This window comes from Haliotis rubra, unplaced genomic scaffold, assembly GCF_003918875.1.
Source record: "Haliotis rubra isolate DU_JTF1 unplaced genomic scaffold, ASM391887v1 Scf67, whole genome shotgun sequence".
NCBI classification, from domain to species: Eukaryota; Metazoa; Mollusca; class Gastropoda; order Lepetellida; family Haliotidae; genus Haliotis; species Haliotis rubra.
In genome coordinates, this window is record NW_025767379.1 from 621745 (window position 1) to 646376 (window position 24632).

The 24632-nt window shown below is 40.5% G+C and overlaps 1 protein-coding gene across 1 annotated transcript in view; it reads right to left on the reverse strand.

Moving 5' to 3' along the window:
• Positions 1 to 24632, reverse strand: part of LOC124257631 (protein crumbs-like) — a 103125-nt gene that overhangs the window by 71695 nt on the left and 6798 nt on the right. The window contains 1 exon segment of the mRNA XM_046691737.1: positions 6865 to 6990. Coding sequence (XP_046547693.1) covers positions 6865 to 6990 — 126 coding nt within the window.

Below are 24632 nucleotides of genomic sequence, written 5' to 3' on the forward strand. Positions count from 1 at the left end.
AATACTGACAGATGAAATGTTTTTCACAAATACTGACAGATGAAATGTTTTTCACAAATACTGACAGATGAAATGTTTTTTCAGATGAAATGTTTTCTACTGCAGGACACAAACAAGCGTAATAAACATCGATAAATGTTCATTTATTCATGATTTTACACATATTTTGTCTCTTTTAATAGAGACAGATAAGTTCATGCTAGATGGGATATAAAACACTTAATGGATTTATCCAATAGTTGAAACATTATCACATCAACCCAACCTCAAGAGACTTCTAATTGTTTTATTCTTAGAAATACAGAACACCAACAAAAAATACTTGGTTCAGTCACAGATAACTGAATGTCACTTCAAGGTAGTTTGCATTCCTACGTTAAAATTGTATTGACGGTCTGTCGTCCTACATCTGGCATATAGCTGTGAGTGGTGTTATACAACAAACATACAGACCTGACCACTACCTGTAGTGAAGGATGGTGTGTCTGTTGGTGTGTCTGTTGAGTGTCTGTTTAGTGTCTGCAGGTGCCCTACTCTTCACTGTCAACCATTTCTATCAGGTATCTATTGACAAAGGCAACCATTTGGCGCCAACTTTACAGAAAATGTGAAATATTCCCAATTTTCAAATACAAATAGAAGTGTTCAACTACAGGTTATTTGCATGGAAGAGCTGTATTTTGCTGATCACTTTAAAACAGAATGTTTAATTGTTTTTCTAAAAATCTACAGGCTCTGTGACTATAAAGCATGGAATTTAGATACACCCCAACGTTTGTTCATGGCGAGGGTGGGGGAGTTGCTTGCCCAATCATCTGTCCCGATGCAATTAACGGTAGTGAATTGTGTTCCCTGGGTGCAGCAGAGACCTATAATCATAGCTTCAAAAGATGGTTCACCCATGTTATTTTCTGGGGTTTGTTAACAGAACACCTATGAAATGCACTGCCATAGACGACCAGGGGACAGAACTGTCTACAATGGAGGGAGGTGAAATTGGGAACTGTCTGGACAATGGAACCATGTTTATCAAACATCATGCTGTGAATGATATGCCACTGACTGACTGACTGAGTTTTGGTTTTACGCTTTTAGCAATATTTACACCAGAAATGGGCTTCACACATTGTATGTGAACCCGGTCTTCGGCGTGACAAGCCAACGCTTTCACTAGGCTACCCACCGCCCTATGGACAACAATGTATAACAACCCAGCTCTCTAACAGAGATCCATGTATATCAAACAGGACTTCAATACAGTACATGATTGGTGGAATTGTCACTATACTATCCAAACAAGTTGGGCCACCAATTCTTTTCATATCATTTACGTTAACCTGTCGCGGTCCTTTACATCTATTGAGCAGTATATTTTGGGTCATTAGTTGGTTTTATGTTTTGTTTGGTGTTATATTGTAAGTGAATCATTTTACATACTTTCATAAGCATATCTAGGTGGATTTTAAGCTTACAATGTCTTTGAGTCATTTATTAAGGCAATCGGGACACTCATCTTTTACAGAGAAGGCAAACAGTCTGTGAAGTACAGCCCAATGTAATTATACAATTACCTTGGGCACTGGTTGTGTAAACGCTACATTCATCAGTTGTGTAACAACCTGTAATATATTAGCCCTGATCCCCGCAGTTACCTGTCACCCTGATTGCTACCTGTGTGAGTCATTCGTCAGGTCAGGTGAGGTAAACTACAATCAATTAAGGTCAGGTAATCAACACTTCCAGACCGACATAAACCAAGGTTATGTCCTCATCATGAACATGTTTTTCAACCATTTAGAGTAATATCCTGTCTACACCCTCAATGTTGTATAACCAATGTGGTGAAAAGGTAGGTCATCTTTCGAATCAACCAATTAGTCACTGTCCTGGAGATATGGGACCAGCCAATCAAATGACAGTATTCAGGGGAATGATTTGAAGTTTTGAGAATAGTGGCAGATGTACATTTACTGAAGCTGGATATGTTTTGGCACCTCCCAATATTTCACCAAAGCCCACACCTTAATGCATTTCACCTGAGCCCATACCCTAATGCATTTTACCTGAGCCCACACCTTAACGCATTTCCCCTGAGCCCACACCTTAACACATTTCACAAAAGCCCACACCTTCTCATATTTCACCCAAGCCCACACCTCCCTTTATTTCACCTAAGCCCACACCTTCATGTATTTCACCCAAGCCCACACCTTCTAGTATTTCACCTTCATGCCCACACCTTCTTGTATTTCACCCAACCCACACCTCCCTGTATTTCACCCAAACCCACACCTCCCTGTATTTCACCCAACCCACACCTTCCTGTATTTCACCCAAGCCCACACCTCCCTGTATTTCACCCAAGCCCACACCTCCCTGTATTTCACCCGACCCACACCTCCCTGTATTTCACCCAAACCCACACCTCCCTGTATTTCACCCGACCCACACCTCCCTGTATTTCACCCAAGCCCACACCTTCCTGTATTTCACCCAACCCACACCTCCCTGTATTTCACCCAAGCCCACACCTCCCTGTATTTCACCCAAGCCCACACCTTCTTGTATTTCACCCAAGCCCACACCTTCCCTGTATTTCACCTCGACCCTCATCTCCTGTATTTCACCCAACCCACACCTCCCTGTCCTTCACCCGGACCCTCATCTCCCCTGTATTTCACCCAAGCCCACACCTCCCTGTATTTCACCCAAACCCACACCTCCATGTATTTCACCCAACCCACACCTTCTTGTATTTCACCCGACCCTCATCTCCCTGTATTTCACCCAACCCACACCTCCCTGTCCTTCACCCGACCCTCATCTCCCTGTATTTCACCCAAGCCCACACCTCCCTGTATTTCAACCAACCCACACCTCCCTGTATTTCACCCAACCCACACCTCCCTGTATTTCACCCAACCCACACATCCCTGTATTTCACCCAAACCCACACCTTCCTGTATTTCACCCAAACCCACACCTCCCTGTATTTCAACCAACCCACACCTTCCTGTATTTCAACCAAGCCCATACCTTTCTGTATTTCACCCAAACCCACACCTCCATGTATTTCACCCAACCCACACATCCCTGTATTTCACCCAAACCCACACCTTTCTGTATTTCACCCAAACCCACACCTTCCTGTCCTTCACCCGACCCTCATCTCCCTGTATTTCACCCAAGCCCATATCTCCCTGTATTTCACCCAAACCCACACCTCCCTGTATTTCACCCGACCCACACCTCCCTGTATTTCACCCAAGCCCACACTCCCTCTATTTCACCAGACCCACATCTCCCTGTATTTCAACCAACCCACACCTTCCTGTATTTCACCCAAGCCCATACCTTTCTGTATTTCACCCAAACCCACACCTCCCTGTATTTCACCCAAACCCACACCTTCCTGTATTTCAACCAAGCCCATACCTTTCTGTATTTCACCCAAACCCACACCTCCCTGTATTTCACCCAAACCCACACCTCCCTGTATTTCACCCGACCCACACCTCCCTGTATTTCACCCAAGCCCACACTCCCTCTATTTCACCAGACCCACATCTCCCTGTATTTCAACCAACCCACACCTTCCTGTATTTCACCCAAGCCCATACCTTTCTGTATTTCACCCAAACCCACACCTCCATGTATTTCACCCAACCCACACCTCCCCCTGTATTTCAACCAACCCACACCTTCCTGTATTTCACCCAAACCCACACCTTTCTGTATTTCACCCAAACCCACACCTCCCTGTATTTCACCCAACCCACACCTTTCCTGTATTTCACCCAAACCCACACCTCCATGTATTTCACCCAACCCACACCTCCCTGTATTTCAACCAACCCACACCTTCCTGTATATCACCCAAACCCACACCTTTCTGTATTTCACCCAAACCCACACCTCCCTGTATTTCACCCAACCCACACCTTCCTGTATTTCACCCAAACCCACACCTCCCTGTATTTCACCCAACCCACACCTCCCTGTATTTCACCCAACCCACACCTCCCTGTATTTCACCCAAACCCACACCTTTCTGTATTTCAACCAACCCACACCTCCCTGTATTTCACCCAAACCCACACCCTCCCCTGTATTTCACCCAAACCCACACCTCCCTGTATTTCAATCTCACTCCACACCTCCCCTGTATTTCACCCAAGCCCACACTCCCTGTATTTCACCAGACCCACATCTCCCTGTATTTCAACCAACCCACACCTTCCTGTATTTCACCCAAGCCCATACCTTTCTGTATTTCACCCAAACCCACACCTCCATGTATTTCACCCAACCCACACCTCCCTGTATTTCAACCAACCCACACCTTCCTGTATTTCACCCAAACCCCACACCCCTGTATTTCAACCAACCCACACCTTCCTGTATTTCACCCAAACCCACACCTCCCTGTATTTCACCCAACCCACACCTTCCTGTATTTCACCCAAACCCACACCTCCATGTATTTCACCCAACCCACACCTCCCTGTATTTCAACCAACCCACACCTTCCTGTATTTCACCCAAACCCACACCTTCCTGTATTTCAACCAACCCACACCTCCCTGTATTTCACCCAAACCCACACCTCCCTGTATTTCACCCAAACCCACACCTCCCTGTATTTCACCCAAGCCCACACCTCCCTGTATTTCAACCAACCCACACCTTCCTGTATTTCACCCAAGCCCACACCTTCCTGTATTTCACCCAACCCACACCTCCCTGTATTTCAACCAACCCACACCTTCCTGTATTTCACCCAACCCACACCTCCCTGTATTTCACCCAAGCCCACACCTTCCTGTATTTCACCCAAGCCCACACCTTCCTGTATTTCACCCAAGCCCACACCTCCCTGTATTTCACCCAACCCACACCTCCCCTGTATTTCACCCCAAACCCACACCTCCCCTGTATTTCACCTGTATTCCCTCACCCAACCCACACCTCCCTGTATTTCACCCAACCCACACATCCCTGTATTTCACCCAAGCCCACACCTTCCTGTATTTCACCCAAACCCACACCTCCCTGTATTTCAACCAACCCACACCTCCCTGTATTTCAACCAACCCACACCTTCCTGTATTTCACCCAAGCCCATACTTTTCTGTATTTCACCCAACCCACACCTCCCTGTCCTTCACCCGACCCTCATCTCCCTGTATTTCACCCAAGCCCATATCTCCATACCACAGAAAACCTTAGCTAGATTCCAACACCTTGAGAACAGGTACAACCTTCCAGTGGAGGTCTCCATGCTCCACACAAAGAAGCAGAAATACAGAAAGTGGGCCTCTGTCATGGGAACAAAGCCGGTATTGACAATTCTACATACTGATTAGCTTGGCTGAGATCTTAACTAACATCACACCACAATGCACTAGCATTAACCGACACGAAGAATACAGCTTTGACCAATACAGGTGGAAGGAAGTGTTAGTGAATGGAGGAACACGGTAACTGAAGCAGGCTCACATCGGTTGGAGTTTTTGTAATTCAAACTGGTAATATTGATCGTTGTTGTTCTTTTCCTGAATCAAGATTGAATATTTTGTTCCTTATGAAGTAAAGTTAATCTGTGAGAAAGAGGACAATGTACACTAACCATACAGGTTTATGAGTTGGGATTAAAAATGCACTGAAATTTAAAGGAAATATAGATTCCATGTGTTAGCTTAATGTTGGAGGAAAGACCCAGAGAGACAGATGTAGTATAAGTCTAAAACTATATTGAAAACATTAGCTGCGGTATAGCCCTGAAAGATCATGAGTCAAAAAAAATGCAAAGATGATCTGTGCACCTGACCAATGGATCCTGTCACAGCAAAGGGATGCAACTCCTTTCAATCCAATTCGGATTGTACATTCTTTAATTAGCCAGCTGTGCATCTTGTTCAATGTACAGATTGTGGGAACTTTAACAGCAGAAATTAAAAGCTGATTTACCAAGCTAGTTTACATTCTAGTCCTTATCAGCCAGTCAGCAGCCAAAGTAAACCCACATGATATCTACAGTCCGTGATACAGTTGATATCATCGCAATACATGTGTCACTCTATCACAGTTTGGCAGGAGTCTGATATCAGATAACATTGTTCTACAGATTTATTGTGGTCATCATATATATCTACATATACATATATATATACACACAAATGATCTATATGGCTATAACCTAGTTAATCTGCCCTGGCTGGTGAGAACTGTATCCCCAGCCTTTTCGACTGAGGGTGTTCCTTTAACTTGTATTGAGCAGGAGGTGTCTGTGAGGATTACAAGCTGCATTGTGCATGGTCCTTTTTTTAAGACATAGCTGTTTAATTACATTTTCACAAACTCTTATACTATGCTGGTAGACACATTCCCAGACTTTTACCATACACTGACTTGGGTCATCCTACTTTGCTCACATTTCAATAAAATTGAAATATTGTTTGAATTGTATTACAAATTTGCAAATATATTAACAATCACCAACTGTTTCTGTACAGAAATTAAGAAATACTCCACTGACAAAAAGAATGAATATCAACATATGAGAGTACGGCATTGCGATACGACTCGTATCACACCCACACTTGGGATAGTATTGTGTTCAGATCCAATGGAATGTACATCTCTACTCAACACACAGATATAATACAAGATATATTTCTGAATATATGCTGCATCATAAAGAATATTGAAATATGTAAAGAGAATATATAATCAGTGAAGATATTTGACTCAAATGAAGTCAGAGAACACAAGCTGCCTCCATCCCATCACTCTCAGTCTGGCAACAGAAGATGTTTTTTACCGTGTTGTGACAAGCACCTGTTGAAAGGTTGTACTACTTACATAGATCGTTCTCACAGTACGTTCCATTGTAGTTATGGGGACACACACAGGTGAAGTTTTTATACCCATCTACACATCGGCCCTGGTGGCAGGGGTTATTCCAGCAGTTGTCGATGTCGCCGTCCCCTGTAACAGCCAACAACAGCGTCATTAGAGGTTCAGACACAGGCAGAAAACACGTAGAAGACACAAACTGGGGAGGGAAAATCTGGATGTCTCCATTGGTTACTGCAATTAAATTTTGTTCTAACTGTACAACTAAAACTTTCATGCATTTAGTTATATATGAACATGAAGAAATGCAATTGAGTGAGTGAGTGAGTGGCGGTGTCACTGTATGTTAGCCTAATGTGTGAGTGAGTGAGTATGGTTTTATGCTGTTTTTAGTAATATTCCAACAACATCACAACAGGGGACACCACAAATGGGCTTTAGATATTGTACCCATGTAGGGAATCAAACCTGGGTCTTCAGTGTGACAAGCTAATTATGCTTTAACCACTAGACAGTACCACTAGGCTACCACTAGACAGTTCCACTAGGATAACATTAGACAGTACCACAAGGCTACCACTAGACAGTACCACTAGACAGTAGCACTAGGCTACCACTAGACAGTTCCACTAGGATAACATTAGACAGTACCACAAGGCTACCACTAGACAGTACCACTAGACAGTACCACTAGGCTACCACTAGACAGTTCCACTAGGATAACATTAGACAGTACCACAAGGCTACCACTAGACAGTACCACTAGACAGTACCACTAGGCTACCACTAGACAGTTCCACTAGGATAACATTAGACAGTACCACAAGGCTACCACTAGACAGTACCACTAGACAGTAGCACTAGGCTACCACTAGACAGTACCACAAGGCTACCACTAGACAGTACCACTAGGCTACAACTAGACAGTACCATTAGACAGTACCACAAGGCTACCTACCACAAGTAACAGTACCACTAGACAGTAGCACTAGGACAGACAGTACCACTAGGCTACCACTAGACAGTACCACAAGGCTACCACTAGACAGTACCACAAGGCTACCACTAGACAGTACCACTAGACAGTACCACTAGACAGTACCATTAGACAGTACCACAAGGCTACCACTAGACAGTACCAACAGGCTACCACTAGTCAGTACCACTAGTCTACCACTAGACAGTACCACAAGGCTACCACTAGACAGTACTACTAGAGAGTACCACTAGGCTACCACTAGACAGTACCACTACCACTAGACAGTACCACTAGGCTACCACTAGACAGTACCACTAGGCTACCCCACTGCCCAACCTGATGGTGTGAATTGTCAAATTAAGAAATCAAGAAGTTGGATGCCATGCTATTGAAAACTTCCCAATTTGTTTCTCAGATCTAAAAATATGTTAAAAAGATAAACATTTGTTTTCAAAATTAATGTCTGGACAAATTGTGTGGTGTATTCAGCCAGTCCCTGACCAGACAGAAAGGAACGGAGAGAATCACAGATCTGTGACTGGCTTGACGACATATTTCACAGTCGCATCACATATTGACTTAGCACTGACTCCATGCCAAAAGCCATCATCTGTAACAGGGGCTGTTCTAAAATTATCCAAAGCAAACAACACACTTTAGTTCATGTGAAACATTTGTACCATTTAACAAAGTGAGGTGAAAATATTTCATTCATGAGGATGACACAATTATGAAGCATGTCCATCTAATATACACACAGACAGAACTGCTCTTGAATTTTTCACAAGATTCCTGAACCAGAACAGGAACGTCCGGCAGGTGGAGCTAATGCACAACCCTAACACTGCATCACTCTGTCAACCAGATACCATCTCAAGATCTTCGCAGATCCTCAAAACCAAACACTCTCATTTAATGTTTGCAGCCCCACAATGATTGTCAAATATACATGTTAGAAGATAAATACAGTAGGCGAGTGGGATTAACACAACATTCAGCAAGTATTTCCACAGTCTAACATTTGTCATGCAAGTATTAAAATCAAAACAGCATGGTTGAAGTGTGTTCTAAATGGCTGAATACATTATAAAGGACACACGCCAAGGATCCTGTTATTCAACAAAATGCCACGTGGTAATGTTCACGTTATGAAACTAGGGACAATGTATGCGTTGGGATATGTATGCGTAACTTGACAAACACACGACAAATGACAATATGAGGGGCACGGGATACAGAACTGAGTTATTAATAATGTTTTTTAAATACATGTGTATAGGACTGATGTAAATCGTATTGACTGGCTATCTGGGTGTGTAGCTCGTTCTACTTGAACAAGGCAACAATGTTCAGCTTGTGTACATTTTCTGTCACTTCCATTCAGTTGAAATTTATAACAAATTTGTGAACGTGTTCACAGTTACAGCGAGTCAGTGAGGACTACCATTACTGGAGCTAACTCTATAAATTATGACTGCCTAATTACATACCTCTACAAAAAGCCATTTATCAATTTTATGATTCACCAAAAGTATTTCTGCATGTTGACAAAATTAAATTCCAAACTGCACCTTAAAATCTTCATGCATGCCCTGGGGCCCACATTCCCATCCCTGATTTCAGTCATGTCACTCAGGGTCACAATAATGTCATACGGCACTAGGATTTGAAACTACTGACTGACTGACTGAGTTCAGTTTTACGCCGCTTTTAGCAATATTCCAGCAACATCACGGCGGGGGACACCAGAAATGGGCTTCACACATTGTACCCATGTGGGAATTCGAACCCGGGTCTTCAGCGTGACGAGCCAACGCTTTTACCACTAGGCTACCCCACCGCCCCGGATTTGAACCTACTGAAACTATTAAGCACACCCCACCATCAGATCCTGTCAATGCCAAGGGACACCACTCATGCCTGAGATTCAAACAGGAAAAACTGAAATTGATTGTTAAGGCAATGTCACTTCTGATGATATGAAGTAAGTGTAAGCGAGTTTTACGTCACTTTAAGCAATATTCCATCAATATCACTGGGGGGTGACACCAGAAATCGGATTCACAGATAGCACCCATATGGGGAATCGAACCTTGGTCTTCGGTGTGACAGGCAAATGCTTTAACCACTTGGCTACCCCATCGCCACTGATGATATGAAACTAGCACCATCAGAACAGTGCCCCAGATCAAAATGTGACAGTGTTAAGCAGTAATGGTTGAACTAAGCTCCTGTTACAAGGTTGAGATATGTATCACTATCAGAATATCCTATCTATGATTATGATGCAGTCAGAATCATTCAGTGGACTTGCTTCAGCACAGATTTCCCTTAGTTCATGACCAAGATAACACTTTGACATTTCGTGATCCTGATAAATATCATACATTTTTCAGCTATATATTTCTGTAACAACCAACTTACTTATGCATGCTAAATGTTGGATCCCTGATTTGTTAAGATTTCACAGTCCAGAGGTGCCCAAGCTTGTCATCAAGTGAGTGAGTGAGTGAGTGAGTGAGTGAGTGAGTGAGTGAGAGTGAGTGAGTGAGTGAGTGAGTGAGTGAGTGAGTGAGTGAGTGAGTGAGTGAGTGAGTGAGTGAGTGAGTGAGTGAGTGAGTGAGTGAGTGAGATCAACCACCAGGATGTCAGGATGTTTGGCTCTGATTTAGTTATTTTCAATTCACCAAAAAACAACTAAAACACGTCTTTGGCATACAAAACTCAGTGAATTATTTTAACTTTTGGCTTTAACTCATCATAACCATAATTATACAGACCAAACCAACCAAATCAACAAAAAGTCTACAGGCTTCTGTTTGCAACATGGCACACAACCAAGGTGCTAGCTGCTGTCACTCTGTTGGTTTATGGACTATTTCATGGCCGTCAATCCAGGAAGAATGTGACCCGCTGTGGCTGGGGTGCACAAGGTCGGAGCCGGCTATTGTTTGATGACAGATTACAAAACAAAAGAACCAGGGTCTCCTTCCACCACCGTGATGCCGACTTCATCCACGAACTGTGTGAGTGCGTGTACAGAGGCACAGTTAGGAATCAACGTGAATAATGAATTCATGAAAACATCATATGTATCTTGTGTCTTAACCATACCTTGTTAGTGACCACAGTTCTTTACAGGCATTTAGAAGTTGGACGAACATGAATACACAACACATTTTATGGATAACAAGTCCTTTTTCACCAGAAGCAAGAATTAGCTTGAAAAGTGGTGATAAAGAATAAAAAGAAGTTGTTATCCAAAAAACATGTCATATATTCTTGTTACTCACTTTTCAAATATTTCATCATCCACATATTACTAGAACCATTTTAATTTTTTTATATCATAGATTGTTTTCATTTTATGAATATGTTAAAGTATGCAATGCCAATGGCTTGTATATATATCAGTACAATGCTTGTATAAATATCAGTACAATGCTTGTATATATATATCAGTACAATGCTTGTATATATATCAGTACAATGCTTGTCCATATATTCTAATGAATATATCTTTAAATAGCTAGTGTCTTACAGGCACAATCATTACTTATCTAGAATAGAAATTATTGCTACTACATTACATAAACTAAATAGTGTGTGAGTTTGATTTTATGCTGCTTTAGCAATATTCCAGCAATATCACGGCGGGGGACACCAGAAATGGGCTTCACACATTTTACCCATGTGGGGAATCGAACCCAGGCCTTCGGCGTGACGAGCGAACGCTTTACCCACTAGACTACACCACCGCCCCTGTAAACTAAATAAACATATTCATCATTGGCTCTATTGTCTATGATAAAAACAAGACTTTCCAAACAAACTAAAAATCTTTAACTTTTCACAATCATGTGATTGTTAAGTGATTTTAAAAAGTTATAAGGGTGAAAATAGTGAGTGAGATGAATAGGTATTCTATGATGGTCTTCGTGTTGTTGTTTTTAACAATATAACGGATTCCACACTATTGCCGTAATTTGGTTCATTTCTGCTAAAATCATTTTGCATGTTATTTGTGCTATGTATATACACTATCCTAAACTATCAACACCTCTGCAGAATTTCTGATAACAACATGACTTAAATTTGAAAATGGCAATTTTCAAATACTTCCATTTCAACACCTACATATGGTATGGGTGAGGAGAGACGGGGACTAAGGTCGTGTGTGGGTGACTCATGCTGGTTTGATAGTGCTAACTACTGAGAGATATGTCAGGCCACAGCTCAACTTTAGGTCGTTTGTGAATTGTTAGAGTACTTTCACAGGGGTGGAAATAACTTTAAAATTGATAGTGTACTCCGGAACAGTGGCACATGTAAACTCACTTGCCCTGATAATTTTTCCACTATACCGACCGTTTTCTTGCTGATTTTTTAAATAAACAACATAATTAACATTGGAAAGTCAACTGGACACCGGTACAGTGTGATATACAAATTTGCTTGCCCGAAAGAAAAATACACTGGACTCGGACGTCGGGCAATGGGTTATTTCCACCCCTGCTTTCATTAATAAGGTGAAATCAGGTATATCTCGCGATTCAAGATCACTGCACGTATATAGCGAGGTGCATGCACATGAGTGAGTTTAGTTTTATGCTGCTTTTAGCCACGTCACAGCAGGGGACACCAGAAATGGGCTTCAAACATTGTACCTATGTGGTGAGTCAAACCTGGGTTCTTTGGTGTGATAAGGCCTCCCCCAAAATGTTGTACTTCCGATAACCCGACTGACCCTTGAATTCTGGTGCCGACCCAATTTGTTTTAAGCGGAATGAATGAAATAAGCTTTCAGATACCATTGCTCTTTGCCGACACCAACAGATATCTGTCATTCTGATAGAGAAAGTCGATATCATGGCTGCAAGCTCTATTGAATAAACAATTACACATTGATAAATGTGTTATTAGTTTGTACTTTACTTCTAAAAAAAATATGTATATATACGACCTACCTTCCCTAAATTTTTAAGAGGTGTAATAGGAGCCACAACATTTTTTTTATTTGACCTAAGCGAGCATGCGCGTGAGTCGGTGAGCTACTCTTTATGTAATGCTAGCCAGCCAAACAAAATACCGTGCAACATCCCACTCAGGCCGAGTATCCTAACTCGGTGCCAGCAAGTCCCTGCTTTACTGCCTTCATGTCAAATGCCAGGCCAGGAAAAAACAAGTACTAGCCTTTCAATCTGAGGGTTTTACCCAGCCGGGGATCGAACCCGCAACACCTCATGTAGGAGGGGTCAGCACAGCATAGAACAGGGGAAATGGACGCAGAAAACTACATAAGTAAAATGGTCCCAAAAGATGCATAACAATATCTATTGTAACAAAAACTTCCCAACAAAACATAAAGTTAATGTAATTATAGTAATTCACTTCCAGTACACCTGGGGCTGTGGGATAGCCTAGTGGTTAAAAGCGGTTTCGTTCCCCACAAGCACAAGAGCCCATTTCGGTTTGATTCCCACGCAAAAAGCGGGCACAATATATGAAGCCCATTTCTGGTGTCCCCCGCTGTGATATTGCTGTAAGTTTGTAAGGTGAAGGTAAAATCTTTAAAATGTTTTAAATATTTGATCCTCATTGCTCTCAAGTTATGGTAGATGATAAACACTGCACCACTCTGTTGTTGAGATACACTGGACAAAATAAGTTAGGCATATTTTATGATTGATATTTTATCAACGTGACAATGAATAAATAGATCATTATTCATAATTTCAAAATTTACATATATCCCTAACTATTTTTGTCCAGTATATATTCTTAATCAATTAAGCTGCATACAAGAAGAAATCTGTATACTTTATGTCATGTGGCAAACATCCACTCCTTGACAACTCCATCAGCATTAATTAATTAATATATTAATGTTCATTCACTTCACAAGGTGTATTTACAAAGGTTGTTAGTAACTTGTACATCCTCGCAGGCAGGTGCTTGGCAACAGTCTTGTTCCAAGTCTGTCCTGAATGTTATTCCATGTATAGATGGTAATTCTATCCTGAAACCATCCATCACTTGGGATAAATATTTCTTCCTAGGAAATGTTGTCATTAATATCATTAACTAAGTCCACGCTGCAGACTATTTGATATTGAGGATGGGACCTTTTGTTTCATGTGTCACTTTTGTTGAAGAAAATACTAGAAAAAATAATCAAATAATTTTGCCTCAGGTGTTTCCTATTAGTTTGGATGCTGGATGTCCTGGCAAAAAGGTGATGTGAGCTGTTATTGCTCACCTCTCATTGCAGTGAAAACAGTGTATGTCTTTAAACAGTTGACAAACAAACATCCTTTCCTGACACAAAGTAAAGCCCCCTCTTGGATGAGCTGGTTACGTTTATGTACAATCTTCTAAGCTTTCTACCAGGCAGCTTCAAACTGTATACATCTCAGGGAGCTGAGAATCTAATTGGAATGCAGATCCCTTGACTTGATGTTGAGGCACAATGACCACACCTGATGGTGTCAACAAGATGCAGCATAAAAATGCATTGTTTTACAAATGTCATTCAAAAACTTCGGCCCATGAGAATGTTGTTTTTATCCACTATTCAGTTAATACCTCTCTTCAGAAGGTATAAAAAAAATTTAAAAGGGTACATGTACTGGGAGGGGAAACAACAAAACAGATGGATGGATGGATGGATGGATGGATGGATGGATGGATGGGAAGGATGGATGGATGGATGGATGGATGGATGGGTGGGTGGGTGGGTGGGTGGGTGGATGGATGGATGGATGGATGGGTGGGTGGGTGGGTGGATGGATGGATGGATGGATGGATGGATGGATGGATGGATGGATGGATGGATGGATGGATGGATGGATGGATGGATGGATGGATGGATGGATGATGGATGGATGGATGGATGGATGGATGGATGGATGGATGGATGGATGGATGGATGGATGGAAGGATGGATGGATGGATGGATGGATGGATGGATGGATGGATGGATGGATGGATGGATGGATGGATGGATGGATGGATGGATGGACAGTCAAGTTTCAGAATTTTATATCAATTGACACATGTGAAAGATTTGGAAACCATATCAAACACTGTACTCTAAATATTCAGCCTTTTAAAAGCTGATATTCACTTTCAAGTTACGCTTGTCATGCATGACCAAGGTGAAGGCCACCTCCTCCAGAACCTGTGTTACTTCAGAGCAATAACTATCCACAGTCCTGAGATGACAGGCGAACCATTGCCAACCACGTGAACACAGGCAGTCATCTCATCATCTTCACGCTGTTCATATTTGTATATATGTTGTCTTTGATGCATTGTATCTCCAGTAATAAAGTTAACTTAATTGAGTTGAGTGAATACAGTATGCTTAAAAAACTATTCCTTGCATCATGTTCTTTCGGAATATTTCTGTGGTTCATCGTGTTAATTTCAAATCTGATAGAAACCGGTTTTGTGTTGTTGCATAAAGAAGCTTGCAAAATCATATTTTTTCATTGAGAACACATAGCCTTACAAATCTTTGTCAGAGCTACTTGTATTCAAATCTCTTTGTGTACATCAGTTTCTAAAGTTTCTAATTTATTAGCCAGCTGTCAGTCTGTTTGCAATTCTTATTGCATCTTGTTTAACAACTTTCCTCTCATTTAATGAGACCGCCTCCCTGTTGTAGTGGTTAGAGCGTCCGCCCGGAGAGCGGAAGGTCGCGGGTTCGATCCCCGACCTCGTCATACCAAAAGACGTTTAAACATGGTACTTGTTGGTCCCTGCCTGGCGCCTGGCATTAATGGGTACAACAAGGACTGGTCGGCTCGGAGTCAGTATACTGTGTCTGAGTGGGGTATTCATGCTTCACTGCGGCATGGTATCTCAGTGTGCTAGCACTATAAAACCAGCTTCAGTCTGGGCTAGTACAAGTAGCCGCACATACACATACACACGCATGCACGTCGTCATATGAGCGAAATATTCTCAGGTACGACGTTAAACCCAATTTCACCTCACCTCACCTCATTTAATGACCGTAAAACAGTTAACATGAACAGCTTCCTCTGACACAGAATCAAACAGTCAAGGTGATGTTCTTAAAGTGGTATTTTCACTGACATTCACACAACATGGGTGAGAGGTACATCGAGTAACTACTGATCTCAATGAAATCACTACTGTGGGATTTTGATGCTATGGACAACACTAATTTGTTCCTGAGAAGACAAAATTCATATTGTCTCAGGGTTTACCCAAAATTCTTCATCGGACAAGTTGGATGTTTTGTCCCCAAAAATGAATTATGGAAAAGACAAAACCATAATTGCTTGTCACAATAGAGAAATAGTTTGTCTTCTCCAAATGGTCCTGTCTGTCATACAGACCCTGAAACTAACATAATAGATAGAGCCCATGCAGGTCTGTTTATATCAATTGTTAGGTTACTGCAGTTTGTGAAAATGAAGTGACTCTCTAAGGGCTCATATTTTACTGAGATAATAAATAAATGATCTGAGAGAGAAATGGGCGGTGGGGTAGTCTAGTGGTTAAAGAATTCGCTCGTTATGCCAAAGACCCGGGTTTGATTCCCCACATGGGTACAGTGTGTGAAGCCCATTTCTGGTATCCCCCTGCCGTGATATTGCTGGAATATTGCTAAAAGTGGTGTAAAACTAAACTCACTTACTCACTTATAGAGCAATATTTTTATTCATTTTAGACATGAGTCTAAATGCTGACGTTCCCTCAAGATTATTAAATGCCAGGTCCCTATCAGAATGTATATGGTGAGCGAGTGACAGAATGTTTATCGTGAGTGAGTGAGTGAGTGAGTTGTGTTTTACACTCACTCCTTTGAGTAATATTCCAGCAATATCACGGCAGGGGACACCAGAAATGGGCTTCAGAATGTTTGTGGGCAAAAAGCAAGGAGTCTGAGAAAGATTAAATCGTATAAGGCATAATTCAAAGTATACACAACACAGTTCCTGGTCAGTTGACAATCTGTCCCCTAAACCACTGTCGGAGTCATCCCATTATTCAATCCATATTACATCAGGAAGCATCAAGGGGAAGGTGGACCTGACCTAACTAACCATGACTAACACAGCCAAGAGCAGATTACTATCAGTCTGCCACACATAGCCTCCATCAGCCGGCCTATCAATTACACCCAGGTAGGCAGTACATTCCACGCAACACCAACATACAATAAATCAACACATTAATTAATGAGGAGTGAATTCAACCAGGTGGAATGTGGACTATGAGCCAATTAGACTGACAAACAGCCTAATGAGCGTCATTACCGGTGACTCCCCATTACAGAAAAACTGGTCAATATCTGTAACACAATGTTTCAGGTTTGGTGAGTGAGTGTCATTAATTGATGTCCACCCACTGTAAAATTAATGATGGAATTTCTGTAACAATGGACTGGACTATAAATCTCTACTCCTTCTCATAACAGTTGTGGTTTTATGGCCTGATAATGTGACTTATCAAAATCAATGACATCATTTGGGAGATTTTAGGTGCATTCGTTTAAAATTGAATGATGCTAATATTGTATTAATATAATATTAAGAAATCAATATCTTTACAACTAGTGCCGATCCAACAAGCTTACTTTGGATAAACAATACTTGACAATATGATATTTAGGAAGATGAATAATCATATCACTGTCACATTCTGATTTAAACATTTGAAATAATTATTAATTAATATTTTCACAAAAACTTTACGCAGTGATATGAGCATATAACATCAACATTAGTGGATGTGAAATGTAACAGTGTTGACATTCCGATGTATGGATAATAGATGGATTCTGGAATGATGGGTAGCTGGATGCATAACGTGAAGATGGTTCACGGATGGATGGATTTACATCTTTGGTACAAACTAAAGAAATCAGGGTTTGCAAAATGAGAAAGCAAGGCCAAATTCTGTCTGAAGTTTTATATTCCCTTCAAGAAAATCCTGCATTATCCTAACAATGAGATACTTGTACCTTGTCAACTGATGAAATACACAATGCCATTTGGAAAGCGGTTAGATGTAACATATGTTATATATGGAAGCCGCGGTGGCTGAGCGGTCTAGGCGTCTGACTTTGTGTGCTGGCGATTAGGTGCCTGACTCTGAGGGTGTGGGGGGTCGAATCCCGGATGGGACTCAACCCAACAAAAGTACTAGAATCTGTACTTTACAAAGAAAGTGTAATCCCAAATATAACATATGTTGTCAAATGATGTTTGATAACAAAGAGAAAAGTATAAGAAATGTACATTCCCTTAAAGTAACCAAAAGCTTGACCTATAGAAAACAGGATACATTATTAACATGTCTATTGATTCCTGGCAAGTTGGGAAGACTCGGAGCATGAAAAGAAGATCTTTGGATGTGCACCGCAAGACAAAGACAGTAGAAAGATTCCATGACAATTTAGGAACAGACATTAACCATGCTTTCATAATAAATGAGAATGTTTTCATGAGTTTGTATGTCATGGAACTCTACCTGAATTATTTCTAAATGCCACGGGTTGTACATTGTGCTCAACGCCTCCAGGGAGCTATGGCATGTGGGTGAAGACATGGCGGAGGTATATATGTGTAGTTGAGATGTATTGGAATGTCACCACACCTCAAGAACTGTCAGAAGAGATTATCTATTCACCAGATCAACAAACCATGTCAGCGTGCACAGGACAACTTACTGATTAAGTTTAAGGCAAAGCTTTGTCATGTGCCCACCCACAGCCACTAAAAACAGATTGTATGCAAACTTGTGAATACATCAGATACTGATATTTCATGCTCACGTGTTTTTTGTGTCAAGCATTTCACTGTCATAAAGTATAGCAGGAAAATGATACCAGAAACCAGCAGCAACCATAAATAGCTATATTCCCATAAATATTTTCATAAGTATAGCAGGAAAATGATACCAGAAACTAAATGGTGAAAGGTTCAGGTCTATTGGAAATCATTAGTCTTCGTTCATAAACCACACATCTATATTTAGGGGAGATGGAGTAGCCCAGAGGGTAAGTCACGACTCATCAGGACCTGTGTTTTATTCTCCACATAGGTACAATGGGTGAAGCCAGTTTCTGGTGACACAACCATTTCTGAGTATTATGGAATCTACACCACCAACAGTATACCATACTGGGAACATCTGTGGTGCTGAATAGGTATTTATGAACCTTTTCTGAATCAATATTGTCAACAAGTTGAATCATTCGTAAAATGTAATAACAAACATTTCAATAATGATAACAAATCTCTGTTAAAAGCAGGGTCAATTGTATGATTCTGACTTTATCACAGGCATGGTTTAGGAATCTCTATCCAATAGTAATGCTACAAGGAGTTCATGAAATGTTTAATGGAACCTCATCTGTGGTACTTGTCACAAACACAGGCAAAGCAAGGCAAGTCATTAATTCACCTGAAGCAAGGTTGCTGGAGCCTTGAATGCTGTAATCTAGCCTGATAGTGAGTGAGTGAGTATGGTTTTACCCCACTTTTAGCAATATTCCAGCAATCCCACAGCAGGGGACACCAGAAATGGGCTTCACACATTGTACCCATGTGGGGAATCGAACCTAAAGAATGATAAGTCCAAGCATGTGATTAAATCTACCCTATAACAAGCAAGGACACCAGTCTTACTGGAATGACTACTGATCATTTCTATCATCTAAAATTTACAATTTAAACACATAATAATTACCTAAGAGACCTGTGGGAGTCTAGGTGTAATCCTTATCAAACAAGTTTGGTGAAAAAGTCAAAGGTTGGTCAGATACTGATGCTGAAGGGGTCGTTGTCGGCACGGGTACTACTGATATGTACCCCAGGTAATTTCTGTATACAGAAACATACCTTGGCCATAATGAGAATACAGAAACGTACCCTAGGGCGATTCCATTCCCATTGTGTCGTATTCTTGACCGGAACTGTCATACTGTAGTATTAGATACATTTGATTGCGTTATGTAAGTAATGAGAATACACAGTAACGGATATTTCGCGATGTACATGAATACCACTCGGAATCAGTTGAACGGGAACAACTACATACGGTTTCGGTTTTGGAATGCAGATTATGGACTCATCCGCCCTTTAGGGTACCAGGTACGTTTCTGTATTTTGACTTTGTTTAGGGTACATGTCTGTATACAGAAACATACCTGGGGTACATCTGTAGTACCTGTGCCGACAACGACCCCTTCAGCGATACTGATCGGCAAAGTATGAAATAAGAACAAAAGATGTGATTTTCATGCAACTGAACACAAATACAGGACAATTCTCACAACAGTTGTGCTTTGATCTGTGGGCGTGTCGAACCAGTGGAACTGTACATAACACATCTGATGTTGGCAGTAGTAGTCTAAATGAGCAACAGACATGAGGTTTGGCCGTTACAGTACCGGGTTATTGTACATGTTATTGTACATGTCGTAGTTCAGTAGTGGCTGTCAGGAACATAGCTGTATGTCTAGTACTTGCTGGATGTACATTAACAACTAATTTCTTCCTACAATACCTCTACACACACAAGGATGTTCCCAAGCAGTTTTCAGGTACTCACACAGAATTACAATCTTGCTTGTTTATCCATTTATGCAGATATTTCATTTTTTCTTTAGAGATACAAAAAATAGGACCAAAAACTCCAGAATTTCAAGATCTGAAGCACGATAAATGATGAATTCATATACTTTTATCAGTTTTCTCTCAATATTTCATATGGTCTGATAACGTTTGTCTGTGTCTGGATAAGGTTATATTGATGCAAGTTTTTGATTTCACTGCTACAAATCTACAACCAGTATTTTAATACGGTGGTGTAACCTCATTTGTTTCTTAGTTTTACAGATGAGCTACCGTATATAAGCCGACCCCATAGATAAGCCGACCTCCAAACTTGACCTTTAAAATCAGTGTCAAAATGGTATGTTTCGTACATAAGCCGATCCCCCACGATGGGGTCCTAATCCTGGCAAACACAGACCACAGACAACTGGCAGTTACCAATAATTATAACTTTGGTCCACATTATTCAAAGAATTCACAATCATATTGTGTCTACTTACGCATCGAAATGAAGTGTAGTTGACAGAAAATGGACAATATATTTTGTTTCGCATAACATCATACTTATTGTAGCTAGACGATCACATGTCAACAAACTGGCTTGCTTATTTTATCCCATTCAACAATCACAAACTGATTACTGCCTCGTTTTCCATGGACTGCTAGTTTACAGTAACATCGGTAAAAATGTGTGAATTTAAATGACTTGCTTATTTTACCCCATTCCATGTGCGTACAACTTCCGCTTACCACGTTTATGAGGGTCCATATAACCTTAGTGTTGATTATATATATTTTACATTTATAGAGCAAAAACTGTAATTAAAATTACACAATGTTAGGATATATTTCTTTGGGTTAAATAATAGTACTCTGTATTATATTTTACTGATGACGTCAGAATTCTCGTGATATTATTGTGCATGTTTGAACTTGATCACCAGGAAACATGTGCACAGCTGATTGCTATTTCCGGCTCAAATACACACAGTAATCTTAATCCCTGCAAATAATACAATGCCCAGCAAAAACAACTTAGAACTTAAAAGGTAAATAATCTTGTCTAGTGATGTTTAATTGCAAATTTGACGTCTTTACTGACAAAGTCGTCTTCTGTTGTTTGTTCCCAGCGAAGTGATACGATGTTGTTTTCTTACCCCTGGAAACAAGTTTGACGAAAGCGTAACCCATGGATAAGACGACCCCCTTCTACCGACTGCTTTTTGGTCCTCAAAATTCGGCTTATATACGGTAATATACGGTATATAAATTACAAACAGACCAGACAAAAGGCAGTGTTTGATTGAAAACATGCCATTTCAAGCTAGACTTGCGCAAGTTTCAAGTCACTAAGGTAATAATTAATAATTTAAATGAAAATTTAAAGAAAAAACATTATAAATATCAGACTGGCGTCCTTGTACTGTCAGCTGATCTAGGACTTGTCTCTTTAAAGGATAGAATCACTATACATTCATAGGCTTAGCATTCAGTGCAGCCATGGAGCAAGGCTTATTTCAACCCCTTCTAGTCGGTTTGGTGAACACTGTTTGGGTGACAACAAATCAATTATTAGCATTTCATCCATTTTATTACCAAAATGTGGAACTGGAGGCATTTTGTTTTTGTAAAAGCAAATTCAACAATCTATCAATTGTGTTCTGTCACTTGTCAACGGATGCGATGCACTTCAGCGTTTGATAGGACAACGCGTTGAAAAACTAATCATTAATTTATCATTACTTTATCTGGCCCAGATATGTGCCCATGCAGACAGAAGTCCACATAACCATGACAACCTGTCCCATTTCTTGAATTTCAGTACACGGCTCCATATAAACTCAAAATCAATTTACAGATAACTTCCGATGAATAGAAACAGCTTGTTTCATTAATGGCAACCCCAGCACCTTGAAAGAATGTGTTTCTTTGTAACATTCAATAGTGATTTATCTAGACCAGTGCTAAGAGATTGATGATTGGTCCCAAGTCTGAGAATGTCAGAGCAAATTCTAAAATAAAATTTAAAATAAAGGTACAAATGTCCCGGATCATTGTAAACTAAGGCTATGGCTGTGTAACAGAGACTTATATAGGACTGATTACAGGAATATACAGGATCATGGCTCAATATACAGTACAGTGTGGAATGCAAAGTGAAATTCCAATTTTAAATATATTCATTTTCTATTCCATTTTATGGGTCAACAGCATTATAATATTAAGTTTACGATCCTAGATAACTCCTTGTTGAATGTATTAGTGGGAAGTACAGCAATTAAACTCTTCTTCTGTGGTGCAAAGTGCTGGCTGCATGTATTCTCCTGTATTGCTAAAGTGAGATGTTTAATGCATGGGCATGCACACTTGTTTATCAAGGCGGTTCTCACCACCGGGGCTGTTTACTGTACACAACAATCTGCATAATCAGGTAGAACAGGTGCTCTATGGGAATGACAGGTACATCTGGGAGGGTGTGAGATTTGGATGGTTGACGCTGAGACAAACTAAGAACTAAAATTAATTCCTCTTAAACGGTCATGAATCCCTTTTGCATTAGTGGAGCACAAGTTCATGAACCTAACCTAAACAGAAAATTTTCAATTTTAGTTATAGGCTTGTTCTCATGTTAACTAAAGACTTAGCCCCCAATGTTGACCTCTAAGAATTAGTGTTGGGAATTGGTGTAAATCTCATAATTGATGATTGGTTCATTACAACCGAGCAATCATCGAAAATAATTGGTTAGCGTCATTTATCAAATTTTCCTGGTTATGTTTGTTAATGGACAAATTTTTTAAAAAAACATGTAGTTTTCTCGTTTTTTTTCACAAATTGCACAAAATGCATTTGCAAATTTCACATCTTTAGTGTGTTTGGAACATACATTTCCTGGAGTAAAAAATGTTAAGATAAACTTAATCATGACTTGGAACGAGCTTGTAGTGCTTATGCAATGCATAATGACAAAATCAAATCTTTTGAAAAATATTGTTATTGCGAAAACAAATTGTTTGTGTTGTTATCCATAAAGTTTGTTCTTGTCATAAGCGACCAATCCCCAATGTTGACCTCTAAGAATATATAACCAATCAATGAAATCATTACAAAAAAGGAGATTTACAACATTTTCAGCAGTGCCAGTTACAAGAATCGGTCTGAATAGTGTGTATCCCTCCAAAACACACCGACCTTGGACTTGCCCTGTCACCTGACACTAGTGCCAGTTGAAGTGGGGAAATTAGCACTGTTTCTCTCAATAGCCTCTGATTACTGCTATAGAATACTCTGCCTGCTGGCCTTGCTCTCAACATTCTTACAAGAATTAGTTGTAAATAAAGGCAGATATCATGCATGTCAGGTTTGTGAGTTGCCATTAGCCAGTGTTGCACAAACTGGGACACTATCTGACTTCATGGCCACATCAGGAACACTTCTCAACATATAGTGATGAGTGAACGCTTTAACCACTAGACTACCCCACCGCCCCGACACTACCTGACTTCATGGCCACATCAGGAACACTTCTCAACATATAGTGATGAGTGAACGCTTTAACCACTAGACTACCCCACCGCCCCGACACTACCTGACTTCATGGCCACATCAGGAACACTTCTCTACATATAGTGATGAGTGAACGCTTTAACCACTAGACTACCGCACTGCCACCTCAAGGTATCATTTAGAGGCCCAGATAAGCTGCGTATCCGGGTAAAATACGCATAGAAAATTTCCAATTACGCATTGAAAAATGTTAGATACGCAAAAAGTTTTAAACAAATGCGTACGGAATATATTTATAAAAATCGCTTGCGTAATGAAAAAGACATCGATTGCTATCAAGTTGTACTGTTAGTATAGGACAAGTGTTGTACTGTCAGTATAGGATGAGTGATTTTTTATGAAATCATTTCCATTATATTTAAGTTGGTTTTGATTAGGTATGACATACGGCAGAACATACCTGCTTAGTAAACTTACTCAGTCACATAATACTTAGGTGAGTAAAATGACTGAAATACGCACATATTTGAAAGCAGTGGGTAACGGAAAATGAAATACCCACTCAACATTCATAAGACCCACTCCAAAAAAATACAGTGGGTACAGTACCTACATGAGCTAAATCTTATCTGGAGCTCTGATAACTAGCTGTTCAAATCATAGAATTAAACCTCCACCTCATCCTCATA